General features: G+C 33.8%; 1 protein-coding gene across 3 annotated transcripts in view; it reads right to left on the minus strand.

The window, feature by feature from the left end:
• Nucleotides 1-355: 355 nt before the first annotated feature.
• The window catches only part of LOC136856160 (acetylcholinesterase-like), a 143,304-nt gene continuing 128,274 nt past the window's right edge, over nucleotides 356-15,385 (minus strand). For all 3 annotated transcript variants that reach the window (XM_067133830.1, XM_067133829.1, XM_067133831.1), the window contains 5 exons: nucleotides 10,383-10,525; nucleotides 7,667-7,819; nucleotides 3,664-3,827; nucleotides 2,588-2,745; nucleotides 356-1,040 (listed from right to left, as the gene is read on the minus strand). In XM_067133830.1, the coding sequence (XP_066989931.1) occupies nucleotides 931-1,040; nucleotides 2,588-2,745; nucleotides 3,664-3,827; nucleotides 7,667-7,819; nucleotides 10,383-10,525 (728 nt within the window). In that variant the 3' untranslated portion in view covers nucleotides 356-930. The remainder of the gene's footprint in view (nucleotides 1,041-2,587; nucleotides 2,746-3,663; nucleotides 3,828-7,666; nucleotides 7,820-10,382; nucleotides 10,526-15,385) is intronic.

Genomic DNA, 15,385 nt, shown 5'->3' on the forward strand with positions numbered 1-15,385 from the left:
CATTACTGAACGTTCGACGAAATCATATAACCGATTGGTAAGATACTGCTCCCCCTGATTATTGAGAAACTTGCTGTCGACAGAACCGTGGAAAATTGTCGTCTATTTTTACGTATTTCAAATATTTTCTCGCAAAGACGAAATTCACAAAAGAAGCTGTATCATTCTGCGCATCGTACGAAACCAAGTACACAGGTCTTCGCTTCAAAACAAACACAAATCGAAGAGTTTTTGTTCAAGCCGTAATCGAAAGTCACGCAGGGCATGAAGTGAAGTCACCTTATGACGCATCATAACACAGGTTTTTGTATTGATTCTCATGTATGAGGACTCTGATGTAGAATGAATTTTTACCTTTTCTGTTATGACAAAAACTTTTCTTCTTTTATTTTTGGGTGAAAACTTTAGCAAATTTATCAACTGGAATGATAATTATATTAATAATTAGAATTTCCATACATCACTTCTCTGATCTTAGTTAAATTCATTCATTGCAAATTTATTACAATGCACACTGAAAATTCTTTTGCAATTTGATGTTAAAAACAAACCTTTTGTTTACATTTTACAAAAATCAAATCATCCTGCATGTGACTTCCTTCAGTCTTCATCACTGCCCTAAAATGTCAAAAATCAAAACAGGTCAATTTAATGAACTCATCGACTCGACAATGACATCCGCGCACACACGAAAAATAATGACCCTTTTCTGGTCATGAACAAAGTCTGACTTCATCGCCACAGACTGACACGCGAGATTATACACTGTCTGTATAATCCCAGACTCCTTAGAGCCCTTTTTCAAAGCATCCCACCTACGTATTTTCACTGTCCCTCAAAATATACACACGGAACTCAACAACGGGAAAATAATCATCGTGGCGAAACCATTATACACAACAATTGGGGAACCCAGGGGCAAACAGGTTTCTAGAAGAGCCACGCCAGTACGAGGCTGCCCAGACAGAGGGCCAGCTTGACCCCTGAGGAGACTCCGGAGTTCAAAGCCTTCTGCATCTCGCTCTCGCATATTGGGGTCTCTGAAAGAGGAAGAATTTGAGTATTATATAAAATGAAGATTTTCAAAGTGATGATTCAGTGAATGGATATTTTCAGTACTTATTAACTCGTGTTGTCAAATATGAATCATCATAGAATTAGCTTTAAAATTCCAAAAAAAGCTTTATAAAAATACTTTTTGCATTTCAAGAAGCCCTTGAAAAGTGATAATCTAGTGGATAATAATTCTGAATCACATTCATTTGTGTTATTTCATAATTCTCAGTTTCAACTTTGCTGTGAAATGCCCCGAGAGGTTTTTAGAAAATTACTTGCTTTTCTATACAATGAACGCTTTGGGAAGTGATAATTCAGTAAATAACTGTTTTGAATCACTGTCCATTCGTGTAATTATATCATTCTTAGCTTCAAATTTGCATTAAAATTGCCTAAAAGTATCTTAGAAAATTACATTTGCAAATTATGTGTATTAAAGGCTTTTAAATTGATAATTCAATGAATAACTATTTTGAAAAATTATTTTTTTCGTGCATTTACATAATTCTTATCTTCAAATTTACTGTGAAGGCTTGGAAAGTGATAATTCATTGAATACATATTTTTGAAAAATTATTTATTTGATTATTAAACATCAATTAGCATCGACTTTGTGTTTTCAGTTTCCTAGAAAGAGTGAAGAATTTGCACATTATGTATAATGATGGCTTTGGAAAGTGATAATTCAGTGATTAGATATTTTTAATAATTATTCATTCTTGCTATTAAATATACATCAGCATCTAATTTGTAATCTAAAATTCTTAAACGGGTTTTATAAATATACTTTGCATGATTATTAATTCTTGTTATTAAATAAAGAATAGTAAAGAATTTGCTTTGAAATCCACAAAAAGATTTTAGAAAAACTAAATAATTATTAATTTTTTCATCTTTCAGTTAATAAAGATGATTTTGTACTTAATTAATATTTCTTATAATTTACTTAATTTATTCAGTCTTTTATAGCTGATTCATTTAAGAAAAAATATCCCTTCCTCAGGAGAAGGATTCTCCTATGTAAGAAGACCTTCTTCTTCAGGAGAAAATCCTCCCTCAGGACGAGACCTGGTTTTTAGAAGACTTCTCCTTCGAATAAAGGACTTCTTCATGGAAAGGACTCCCCTGGGAAAGTCCTTCCTAGGAGAAAGTCCTCCATAGGTCTAAGGAAAGCTTTTTCATAAAGAAGTCATACCTCCTGAAGGACTTCTCCTGGCTTCTCCCCTTCTTCAAGAGGAAGTCCTTCAGGAGATATACCCCTAACCTTACAAGAAGGTCATTCCTTCAGCTAAAGAGGACCCTTCCCCTTCTTCAGGAGGAAGTCCTTCAGGAGATATACCCCTAACCTCACAAGAAAGACCTTCCTTCAGCTAAAGAGGACCCTTCCCCTTCTTCAGGAGGAAGTCCTTCAGGAGATGCACCCCTACCCTCACAAAAGAAAGGCCCTCCTTCAAATAAAGAGACACTACCTCACCTAAGACCCTTTTCCCTGTGACATCTCCTTCAGGAGTGAGACCTCCTCCCACCTTACCTCCTTTCTCCTCCAGGAGAGGCATGAGCTCGTTCCAGAAGGCGCACGGATTGGCCCTGGGGCCTTTTCCGATGCTCTCCCTGGCGGCGTTCCACTCGAAGTACTGAGGCTCGCCTTCAGTGTACTTAGGCCAGTTCACTTTGTCGTCTACAGGTTTCCTGAAGGAGGGATAAACAAAAGTTTAAGAAAATATTTTTATTAGTTAGTAAGTAAATAAGGTCTTTTTATTTATCTTTTTATTTATTTATCCACTTATTTATTTTTTATTAGTTAATCTGGTTATTTTATTATTTTGAATTTATTTATTGTTATCAACAAATATCCTCTGATAAAATTAAACACAGATAAGGTTAGGAGACACTGGTTAATTAATTTATTGAAAAATTAATTAATTAACCTAATTATTTATTTGTATTTTTATTTATTTCTTGATTTATTTATCTTTTTATTTGTAAATATTAAAACACACTTAAAACCAACATGAATATTAGCAACCAATTTAATCCAATGATTCTTATGAATTATGAATCCCTCATCAAACTTCGTGAATCATGAATCACCTGCTCATACCACAAAGTCCTCTGAAACTCTCATCTAAGTCACACGAATCATGAGTTAGTAAAACTATTATATGAATCAGAAATCATTCTCCCGGTATTTGAATCATAAGTCAGTATTTGAATCATTTACTGCCTATATAAATCTACTTATTAAGACTCCCACGTCCCGCGAATCACAGATCACTCCACAATGATTCATTCAAATGACAAAACCATTTTACACAACACGAATCATAACTAGCCTCAAAAAAATCATTATGAATCACGTGAATCTATAAAACGCCCGGAAAAAGACACTGAATCACACGAATCTATAAACTACACAAAACAGTACTATGAAACACACGAATCTATAAACTACACAAAAAATACTATAAATCACACGAATCTATAAAAAAAATGTTAAAAATCACTCAGAATCACACGAATCTATAAAAAAAAAATCGAAAAATCACTCTGAATCACACACGAATCCCCCTCAATCCCTCGAATCCTGTAGGGAAACCTCACACTTACCCCGTGGCTGCGAACTTCTTGTAATACCCCATGATCCTTCTCGATAGCTCGGCTTCCGACTCGGAATACCCTTCGCTCTTGTTCAGAGGATGCCCGAAGACGTAGTCTATTTCGTCAGCGTGTAGGACCCCCATCCATTTGCCCCAGGGGTTGTTAGACGTCCTCTGGGGGGGAGGAGATAGATAATGTTAAAGGGGAGAGAGAGAGAGAAACTTAATGCTACAGTTTATCTGCCTTATACTTTGTTATACTATATGTGTAATGACAAAATTATCACATTTAGACAGATGATATTAAGAGAGAGAGAGAGAGAGAGAGAGCTCTTATTCTCTTGATACCATCCCCTTCAAAATAACATCTAAGCAATTTAACCAGGCAGAGCCAAGTCCCCCCACCCCCACCCCCCCAAAACAACAGGTCATTTTTACCCTGGGGGGACCTGGCATCGACCGTCTTAGGACGAAACCGGAAGCACCGTCGAAGCCGTTTCCTGCCGGGCGTCCCGGTTGGAAACCTCTTCTCTAAACAATGCGTTCCTCTCAAAAGGCCTCCCCCACCCATTAAGAGAGGTCCAATTTCACCTTTTCTCTCTTCCGACTTTCTTTAATGTCTGTTTTATTTGAGATTTTTCTTTTGTTTGAATGGGTGTCTTTTAGGAGTAGGGAGAGAGAGGGAGTCTTTCTACTTTCTCTCTCTCTCTCTCTCTCTCTCTCTCTCTCTCTCTCTCTCTCTCTCTCTCTCTCTCTCTCTCTCAATTCACCTACAATCAGAACAGGACATCGCTTGCATTTAGACGAAAAATAATAAACAAACACTTTGATCTCTCTCTCTCTCTCTCTCTCTCTCTCTCTCTCTCTCTCTCTCTCTCTCTCTCTCTCTCTCTCTCTCTCTCCGTGGGGAAAAAGTTCCACTTTCTTCTCCGTCCCCAAATGTCAAGTGTCTCTTGAGCTCGGACTTCCTTCGGGAACTTTTGAACTTTGGAAAATGAACTTCTTAAAGGTCAATTGCTGAAGTGTTACAGTTGGAACTCAAGTTCTAACTTTACATTTTACACTGTAATATTTGAGAGTGACCCTTTGTAGCCTTTGTATTTATCTTCATTTTGTTTTATCTTAATTCATTTCATTTTTTTTTTAATTTGTATCTTTGTATCTTTATATATATATATATATATATATATATATATATATATATATATATATATATATATATATATATATATATATATATATATATATATATATATATATATATATATATATTCAATTTTAATTTTCACCTTTAACCTTAAACTATAATACTTGAAAGTGACCCTTTGAAGTATTTATCTTCATCTTAATTTTGTTTTAATCTTAATTTATCTCATTTCCTTTTGAATTTGCAGTTTCCTGTCGTAATATATCTAAAATATTAATTTAAGTTTTCGCTATTAATATTAACATCAATATCACGAAGTTACTCTTTGTGGTAAATTTACTTTATTTTAACTTATCTTACTTCTTTTGTATATTTGTTACTGTTTATTACAATATACTTTAATTCTAATAATTTTCCTTCAGAATTAAGTGTTTTATCTTTTAAATCCGGTTTTGAGATTTGGATAAAATTTGTAAAATAGGTTAAAAAAATGTTGTGACGACAAAAATGGCTTCTAGCCAATGTTTAGAAGCAGGAAATTATGTATATATATATATATATATATATATATATATATATATATATATATATATATATATATATATATATATATATTTGTGTGTGTGTGTGCGTTTGGAGTGGAAGGTGAAACGCTTACATGAGGCATTTAGTTTTGAAGGTTCTAGGTAAGAGGTTTAACCTAAGCCTAAACCTCTCCTCAGAGGACCACTCTCTCTCTCTCTCTCTCTCTCTCTCTCTCTCTCTCTCTCTCTCTCTCTCTCTCTCTCTCTCTCTCTCTTTCAAACATCAAAACGACCTGTGTCTTTGGGATTTCTTCCGCTCCAAAGCTACGAGGTATTCCGTATCTGAAAGGTTGAGAGAGAGAGAGAGAGAGAGAGAGATTTGAGCCTGCATCCAAAAGCTTTCAGAGAGAGAGAGAGAGAAACTAGAGGTGGATAGGGGGGAGGGGAGGGAGGAGGAGAGACATTTGTATACACTGGGAGACATTGAGAGTCGAACAAAGAGCGACCATCTCCATCCCTATTATAACCGCGGGTTGTGAGTCAGGGGTTATAATCCCACCTTTGGACGACGTAAGTAAACCTCTGCCTTCAATTATAAACCGTCCATACCCTGAAGGGCTGAGAGAGAGAGAGAGAGAGAGAGAGAGAGAGAGAGAGAGAGAGACAGAGAGAGAGAGAGAAGATAACACCACCACGTTTGATTCTCTAAGATGCTTACTGAGGATTGGTGGCTGGGTACTGTAGGGGGCGGGGGGTAGCCTCCTATTTGTAGTTCTGGAGGGGGTAGGGAGGGGAGGGGGGAGAGGATCAGGGACCTTCACTCCTAACAGCTCACCTTTGCAGGATTTCCGGGACCCGAAGTTTGTTTTCGTTGTTTAGTTTTTGTTTTGATTTTCTTTGATTGTGTTTTCCTGTGTTTTGTATGGTGTTGCTGAACGTTTCGCCTTTTTGAAGTTATTTTTTCTTTGTTTTCATTAATTCAGTTTTACATATTCGAGATTGCTGCCCTCAGAGAATAACTCATTATAATAATAATAATAATAATAATAATAATAATAATAATAATAATAATAATAATAATAATAATAATAATAATAATAATAATAAAAATAATAATAATATAATAATAATAATAATAATAATAATAATAATAATAATAATAATAATAAAAATAATAATAATAATAATAATAATAATAATAATAATAATAATAATAATAATAATAATAATGGTGAAGAAACCCACTATAAGTGTCAATACACATTACAAATATTTTTAACATATATTTTTGCTTATACCATTGTGGATTTCTTCACCATTCTAGTGACTCATGTGGTTATAAGATTTTTATGAATAATAATAATAATAATAATAATAATAATAATAATAATAATAATAATAATAATAATAATAATAGTTTTAGAAAACAACTGATTTCCTAAGGGACGTTGGCACCATAATAATAATAATAATAATAATAATAATAATAATAATAATAATAATAATAATAATAATAATAATAATAATTTATGATTTCCCAAGGGATTGGCACCTCCCCATTTATTAAAAGGCTGAGAATCTTCTTACTTTATATTCACGTTGATTTTGTATGAGAAAATGCAGAAGATTTTGTAATATAGATTTGTTAGTTTATGATAAAATACCATAGATTATTTTATCAGATATTTTAGAATCTGAGAAACCTCCTTAGATTTTTTTGTAGATTTGTTAGTTAATGAGAAAACTCCTTAGAGTTTTTTTTATATATTTTTTAGTTTATGAGAAACCTCCTTAGATTTTTAAAAAAATTGTTAGATGATGAGAAAAATGCATAGATTTTTTTTTTATAGATTTGTTAAATTTATGAGTAAATCCATAGATTTTTAGGTGGATTTTGACAACAAGGATTTTTTGACAGATTTGTTGATGTATGTAGCTCTGAATTTTGATGACCCCCTGGGATTTACCAATTACATTTTTGGCGGTCACCTAGTCGGTTACCGGCCGTACCAAGTTTAACTTATCTTCAGTGGTCACAGTAATATGAATATACATTTATTGTCTCTTAATAACTAGATAGCATAATCTTAACCCATTTATAACTTCTTTATCAACCAAAGAAAACCTACTTCAGTTCCAAGTGTAATTAAATGAGTAAAGTACACATAATTAAATACATCAGTTCCAAGTGTACTTGAATGAGTGAAGTACACACACTTAAATACCACATTTCCAAGTATACTTATGTGAGTGAACCATGCATTCTTCAACACTTCAATCCCAAGTATATTTATATGAATAAAGTATACATACTCAAATACTTCAGCTCCAAGTATACTCACATGAGTGAAAAAGTAGTAATATACTGTGTCGCAGTGGGCGGCGTAGAGGTTTGCAAACAGGTTGGAAGGACACACGAAATAGTAGTCGCCCACGACTTCCCCAACGGCCTTCTGGTAGAGGAAGCCATTGTTGATGTGCTCCCAGTCAGTGTACTGTAAGGAAAAATTGCAAGCATGGTGAAAAAAGTACTATTTTTTATTTCAATAGCTGTATGAATCTTAGTGTGACAGTGAAACAATATCTAGAAGGTTTTGTTGCAGTAAAATCTGTCATAAACATGTTGGGAACTTATTGCATACATATCACCAACATGTTGAATACAAGTCAGTGACAAGTATGGTGGAAAAAGTACTTTTGTATTGAAACTATGTCTAAATGACTTTGCTGCTTTGAGAATGCAGGTTGATTCACAGGACAGTAAAATCTATCACGAACACATGTTGGGAACTTGTTGCATACATATCACCAACATGTTAAATACAAGTCAGTGACAAGTATGGTGGAAAAAGTAGTTTTTATTGCTACAGATACATGAATCTTAGTATGACACAGGTGGGTCCACACGGCAGTGAAATCTGTAATAAACACTTGTTGGGAACTTGTTGCATACATGTCACCAACATGTTGAATACAAGTCAGTGACTTTTAGGTAGCCATAACCAGTATTTCATGCAATTATCCAGCATCTGCCAAAGATCCGTTCTACAATGACTTTGCTGATTTGTTTTCAACTTGTCTGTGATCTGTGTGAAACTTTAAGCTGCTCTCTCTCTCTCTCTCTCTCTCTCTCTCTCTTCTCTCTCTCTCTCTCTCTCTCTCTCTCTCCAGCTATATAGCTCTTTCCCCCAGTAATTGGGAGAACGTTACCATAGGATTTAAAACATCCTGTTCCTAGAACTGCATCCTGGGAAGGATGCAGAGAGGACGAGAGTGGGCGTGTGGCCTTTCAAAGTCGCGAGGCAAAAGAGGCTGGATCGAAATACGAGCCTTGATAAACGGCGGTTAGGAGGGACTGCTGATGGTCGAAAAGAGGGGAGAGGAGAAGAGAGAGAGAGAGAGAGAGAGAGAGAGAGAGAGAGAGAGAGAGAGAGAGAGAGAGTTTGTAAATGCTTATGCTTAAGTACATATATATATATATATATAGATTGACTTGCGAGCTTCAGAGAGTGAAATTTATATATATGGAGAAATCCAGAGAGAGAGAGAGAGAGAGAGAGAGAGAGAGAGAGAGAGAGAGTTTGTAAATGTTTATGCGTAAGTACATATATGACATATAGACAAATCCAAAGAGAGAGAGAGAGAGAGAGAGAGAGTTGTCCCACATTTTAATAAAATATATAAAAGCTCTCTTCCAGTTTTGTAATAAACATACGTAAATATGCCCTTACACAGACAAGACAAGAAGAGAGAGAGAGAGAGAGAGAGAGAGAGAGAGAGAGAGAGAGAGAGAGAGAGAGAGAGAGAGAGAAGGCTGAAACAGATTAAGGAAAGGTATTACGAAATATTTTTCCTGTGCATATAATGGAAGAGAACGAAGGATGGCGTAATGGGAGCTCTGGTACAAAGGAAAACATTCAGCCTGGATTGCATTACCAATTATTTGTCTTTTCAGGAAGAGAGAGAGAGAGAGAGAGAGAGAGAGAGAGAGAGGGGGTTCTGAAAAATTAATTTTTTTATCTCTCTCTAGATACAGAGAGTAAAAGAGAGTATTTTTCACATTTTAGAAATTTATAGTTTCCCTTTAATGAAAATATTGTAATTTAGACATTTAATCCAGCTAAATCTTAAGCCTATTATGAAAATAAGAAAAGATTTATATTCAATATTTACATCGATCATTATTCCAGAAAGCTTATTAGACTACTGAAAAAAAATAATCAAATATAAATGATCTCCTCTGGCAGATTATTCAATGATCTTACCATTCAAATCAACCAATTATCTCAGTCTCAGTTGAAAATATAGTTATCTAACACTCAGATTATATTGGTGATCATTTGCAAAATTGGGGTAAAAGATTCATGTGTTCTCATCTGGAAAATTTGTTCTTTTTATTAATCAGGAATCACTAAAAAATATAAGCTCAGATTAACTAAATAATTTAATCTGATGAAATAATAATTATCAGACCTGGAAAAGTGAATTAACTTAGAGATAAATTCGAATGACCATAGCTGAAAAACAATTTCATCTGGATAAGTATTCATTAATATTATCATTACAAATTGTCAAAAATATTTTTACTCACAACTGAAACAGCTTTATAAATCCAGAAGATTTCACCTGGGAATAACTACATCATAACAAAATAGTTTTTCAAATAGATAATGTTTCATTTTACTATTTAATTTCACCTGGATAAATCATTTGACCAGGTAACAAACACTAATTATCTCACCTGTAAAAAAAAGTGACCTAAACAGAAAGACAATTCTACCTGACACAGAAAAAAAAATTGCATTACCTTACAAAGTAATCTTGGCTAGTAAAAACACAGTTAATATCACCTGCATAAAAATAACTTCACCAGGTAACAAACACTAATTATCTCACCTTTAAAAAATGACCTGACCTGCAAGACAATTATACCTGACCCGGAAAATTCAAACAACAAAAATTATGCATTGCCTTAAAAATGAATCACCTTGTAAAACCATTTTATCCCACCTGGATTTAAATGACTTCAGCAGGTAACCTAACCACTAATTATCTCACCTGGAAAATGATGGCTTCCCTTTCCAGTGGTGTCAGTGCCTTGAAGATGTCATTCATGATTTCCAGGAACTGTTCCCTCTCCAGATAGCTGGCTTCTTCTTTTTGGAAGTATTTCATGTAGTCGTAGACAATCCAGAAGGTTCCTGGAGAGTTGGAAGGATGTGGGTATTATCTGAATGCATGGCAGGTGGAGTGGTGGTAATAATAATAATAATAATAATAATAATAATAATAATAATAATAATAATAATAATAATAATAATAATAATAATAATAATTTGGGGAACAAGATCTACAATCTTCAAAAGATACTTGTTATATAATAATAATAATAATAATAATAATAATAATAATAATAATAATAATAATAATAATAATAATAATAATAATAATAATAATAATAATAATAATAATAAGTCTGGAACAGGACCTGCAGTCACGAATAGATATTATTATTATTATTATTATTATTATTATTATTATTATTATTATTATTATTCTAGTAATAAAAATCCACAATTATATAGTAAATATATTACTATGTAAAAACCAAAGACTTTCGAACACCTGATGAGGAACACCGTTCAGGTGTTCGAAAGTCTTTGGTTTTTCTGAAATTGTGAATCTATTAGCATTATTATTAATATTATTATTATTATTATTGCCATAAAGGGTAATATATGAGAAGTTCTTGACAGCACTTCCAGAAAACAAAAGGCTTTTGGAAATAAAGTCATATATATATATATATATATATATATATATATATATATATATATATATATATATATATATAGTTATTATGAATTAGTGAGTGTGTGAACAACAGTTAACATATAGCTTAAAACCAACTCAGTGGAAATATTACAATTTAAAACCAAATAAAAGCAAAAAAAAAAAACACACACACAAACAACTGAACAAAAGGTGCCCTTGGGACCACAGAAAGTAAGTACACATGAAAACAAAAGTACAGTCACTTCAAAAAAGTACAAATATATCAGCATAAGTGTATTCAGAAGCCTCTTCTCCTCCTCCTCCTCCTCCTCCTCCTCCTCCTCCTCTCCCTCCTCCTCCTCCCTCCTCCTCCTCCTCCTCCTCCTCCTCCTCCTCCTCCCCCATGTCTCTTTTTCCACGACGAAATTTTCAGGAAGAGGAAGAAGAAGAAAGAAAAAAAGATGAAAGCTTTCTTTAATTCTTTCACCTGTGTTGTCCCTTCTATTCAAGACTTGACTTTTGGAAGCTCTTAATTTAACCTTCTCTCTCTCTCTCTCTCTCTCTCTCTCTCTCTCTCTCTCTCTCTCTCTCTCTCTTCTCATTATTTTTATTCTTTTTTTTTTTAGCTTCGTCTTTATTCATTTTCCCGTGCACGTTTTATCCTTTTGTCTTTTTTATTTATTTCTATTTTTTTTTTACGTTTTCTTTATTGCTTTTCATGTTCCTTTTCAGACTCAGCAAGTTTAAAGACAATCTTTATTTAGGTTCAGTTATATAACGTCTGCCTCTTGTTCATTTTTTATTATATTTTTTCTTATTGCTTTTGTTTTCTTAAAGCCAAGGAATCATAAATACATTTAAATTTTTGTTTGGTGCTAAATATTTCTTGTAATAATCAAGGCATTTTTGTATTTTAGTTTTATTTTTTTAAGTTTATATATTGAAAATTTCATTAATTTTTACCTTATTAGATATTCTCTTTATACATTACATAAACAACCAGTTACGTATACTTTTAATTTCTAAGATATTATTTTTTATTTCAATATTTTCCCAAATTTCCAAATCGATGCAGTAGTTTGATTTAATTTATAAACTATATATATATATATATATATATATATATATATATATATATATATATATATATATATATATATATATATATATATAGTTTATAAATTAAATCAAACTATTGCAACCATTTCCAAATTCGTCTACGTAAACAGTTTTAATATAAAGAGAATATCAAATGAGGGAAAAAAATTAATGGAATTTTCAATATACAAGTTTTGTGGAGAAAAACTAAAATAAAAAATCCTTGATCAATAGATAGATAAATAAACAGATAAATAAATAAATAAAACTTCCGGCAATGTTCCGCACCGGAGGAATACCTGACTCATCGCCTGAATTCCGCCCAAAATGTGGTTGAAGCAACATTAATAGGAACATGACAGCGCCTGGCGTTTGGAGAAATTCGATTTGATCCGGTAATGGCGTTATCATTTGATTTTGCAGATGTTTTTTTGTTATTTTGTTTTAAAATTCATCTTTTTGAAAAGTGATTATTAATTTAACCTATTTATATTACGTGGATGTTTATTTTGTTGATTTAGTGGGTTTAGGAGAGAGAGAGAGAGAGAGAGAGAGAGAGAGAGAGAGAGAGAGAGAGAGAGAGAGAGAAAGGACATGAGGTCTGTTTTCTAATAATAGTCATGAGGTTATCGTTCCTAACATAAGAAATGACTCATATACATATTATTTACATCATTATCAATCTCTCTCTCTCTCTCTCTCTCTCTCTCTCTCTCTCTCTCTCTTCATTTTAATGCTTGCTGTGTACAGTCATATGATCTCCCGAACAGCTGATACCATCTTTTCAAAGGTCACCTTCGTGACCAGTTACATATAGTATATATATATATATATATATATATATATATATATATATATATATATATATATATATATATATATATATATATATATATATATATATATATACTCAATATCTATATATATATATATATATAATATACACTCAACCTCTCTCATATTTAAAAGAAACCTTCAACCTCCCTCAACCCCCTTCCAAACTCGAACCAAACCTCAACCTAACCCTTCTAATGGGCGTCCCTTGTCATCTCACACAAAAGGGGGAGGAGAAGAAGAAGAAGAAGTCCTTGGGGTTGGAGGAGCCCTTGGACACACCACCTCCTGACGGAGGCTCTGAAGGGGGTTAGTTCCCCCGACCCCCGCCCCATCAAGTAGATCATTACGTCTTGAGGGACAAAAGCTTAAAGGTGTTAAGTTGGAATTGGAGAGTTTTCGAGTGTCCTCAGAGGCTGTATAGTGGAGTGGGGGAGGGTGTATGGAATGGACATGGAATGGGGGAGTGGGTGGGTAGTGGGGTGGTAGTGTAAGGGTGAATGGTTAATGGGGGGAGGGTATAGATGAGAGAATGAGTGAATGGGAGGGGTGAGGGGGGATGATAGGTGTCTGACGGTTGACAGGAAAGGGTTATATGACAGGAGATGATGGGGCATCTTTTGTTCCAGACAGACAGAGAGAGAGAGAGAGAGAGAGAGAGAGAGAGAGAATTCCAACACTGTAAACTTCATATGCTTTGGTATTTTACCATCTAGCTAATATGAGTCTTGTGAGGCTCCAAAGAACTTTAAACTCTTAACCTAACAGAGGGTAGTATTGTACAAGTAGCCTCAGTTCAACTGTCTTCAATCCTTGTTTCGTTTACATTTAGTTTACCCCGCAGGCAAAGAAAACGGGAATAGGATCGCCTCCTGGATTTCTTAGTGATTTTGTTAGTGCAGTGAGCGACTCCTGGGTTTGTTTGTGTAACAAGTAACTCAGGATTTACCATCTACGTAACAACTTCTTGTTAAGGTAAGACTCTTACAATTGTGCATCTCAGCCATAACTCATTTCATTGTTATTGTCAGTTATAAGTGGTTTTGGTTAATGACATTTGTGATTACATCTAAATAACACTTTCTTATTAAGGCAAGACTCTTACAACTGTGTATTTCAACCATGACTCATTTCATTGTTGTTGTCAGTTATTCTGGGAACACAAAGGAAGGCAAGAGAGGCAAGAGAAGATTTTTCGTGGCTTCTTTTTTTCTTTCCTTTGAGCCACCTCCGTTGCACCTGTCAGGCTACCCCTTCCCAAATTCCATCTTTGGAAAATCGTCATTTTTGGGATGGATGGCTGAAAGATTGTTCTTTAAACTCCATGGCTTGGGAATTTTCTTCCTGGCTTATATATTCCGTAAATTGTAAGATTTCAAACTTTCATTTGACCTCGTCCCTTAATTGGGGTGCATATGGGTTTCCGAATGCCCCTCCCATCGGCTTCATCATTAAAGAAATATAGAACTATTTTACTAATCTTTTAGTAATAGTAAATAGTGACAAAATTTCATGCAAAATATCAAAGAAATTCTAAAATAATTTCATATGAGAAATGAAATTAATATTTTAAATATCTGGGTAGTTGCTCTCTTCAGATATGGGACAGAGTGCTTTAAATTCTTTGCCTGAATATTAAAAATAAAATAGTAGTTATATAATTTCCCTGATAAACAGCTCCATTCACAAAAAAAAGAATTACAAAGCTCATTTTCAATTGGCTGTAAACATTAAAAGAAAAGTCCTACGTTCTATTTTTGGCCAAACAAATAAAAGACATTTCCATTGTTTAAATCAGTGGGAGGAAAAACCATCTTCTTCTCTTATTTACGTTCAAGGTTTTCGTTGCACAAAAGATATATCCCATAAAAAAAAATAAGAGCGATATGTGTATGGATTTTGCTCCCATTTCCCTTGGAAAAAAATCCTTTTGGAGGAAAAAATCTCGAAATTAAAAGAAAAGTGGGCGGGGCTTAGACCCAAAGATACCCTTCTGCGCATGCGCCACCTCTTCTCTTTGTTAAGGATCCGTTTCCAGTAGTGATTCTCAACATAAGGCTCGGTGTTACGCCACTCGTGGTGGTGTGTCAACAAAAAAAAAAAGGGTAGTGTTTCTCAGGGGTTTGTGTGTCATTCTGTAGTGTTTCTCAGGGCTTTCAAGAAAGAGTAATGATTCTTCAGATGTAAGGAGGGACTTTTGCTGTCACAAAGCAGACTTCAAAGTCTCTATCTCGTGAGAAGGAACTTGAAAGAGAGGGAGATCATATTATGACTTGAGCCAGGCTTCTTCAAGCCTCTCATCTGATGGTTATGTAAATAAAGTATGTAATTGTATATGTATATATATATATATA

The sequence above is a fragment of the Macrobrachium rosenbergii genome, chromosome 34, assembly GCF_040412425.1.
Source record: "Macrobrachium rosenbergii isolate ZJJX-2024 chromosome 34, ASM4041242v1, whole genome shotgun sequence".
Classification (NCBI taxonomy): domain Eukaryota; kingdom Metazoa; phylum Arthropoda; class Malacostraca; order Decapoda; family Palaemonidae; genus Macrobrachium; species Macrobrachium rosenbergii.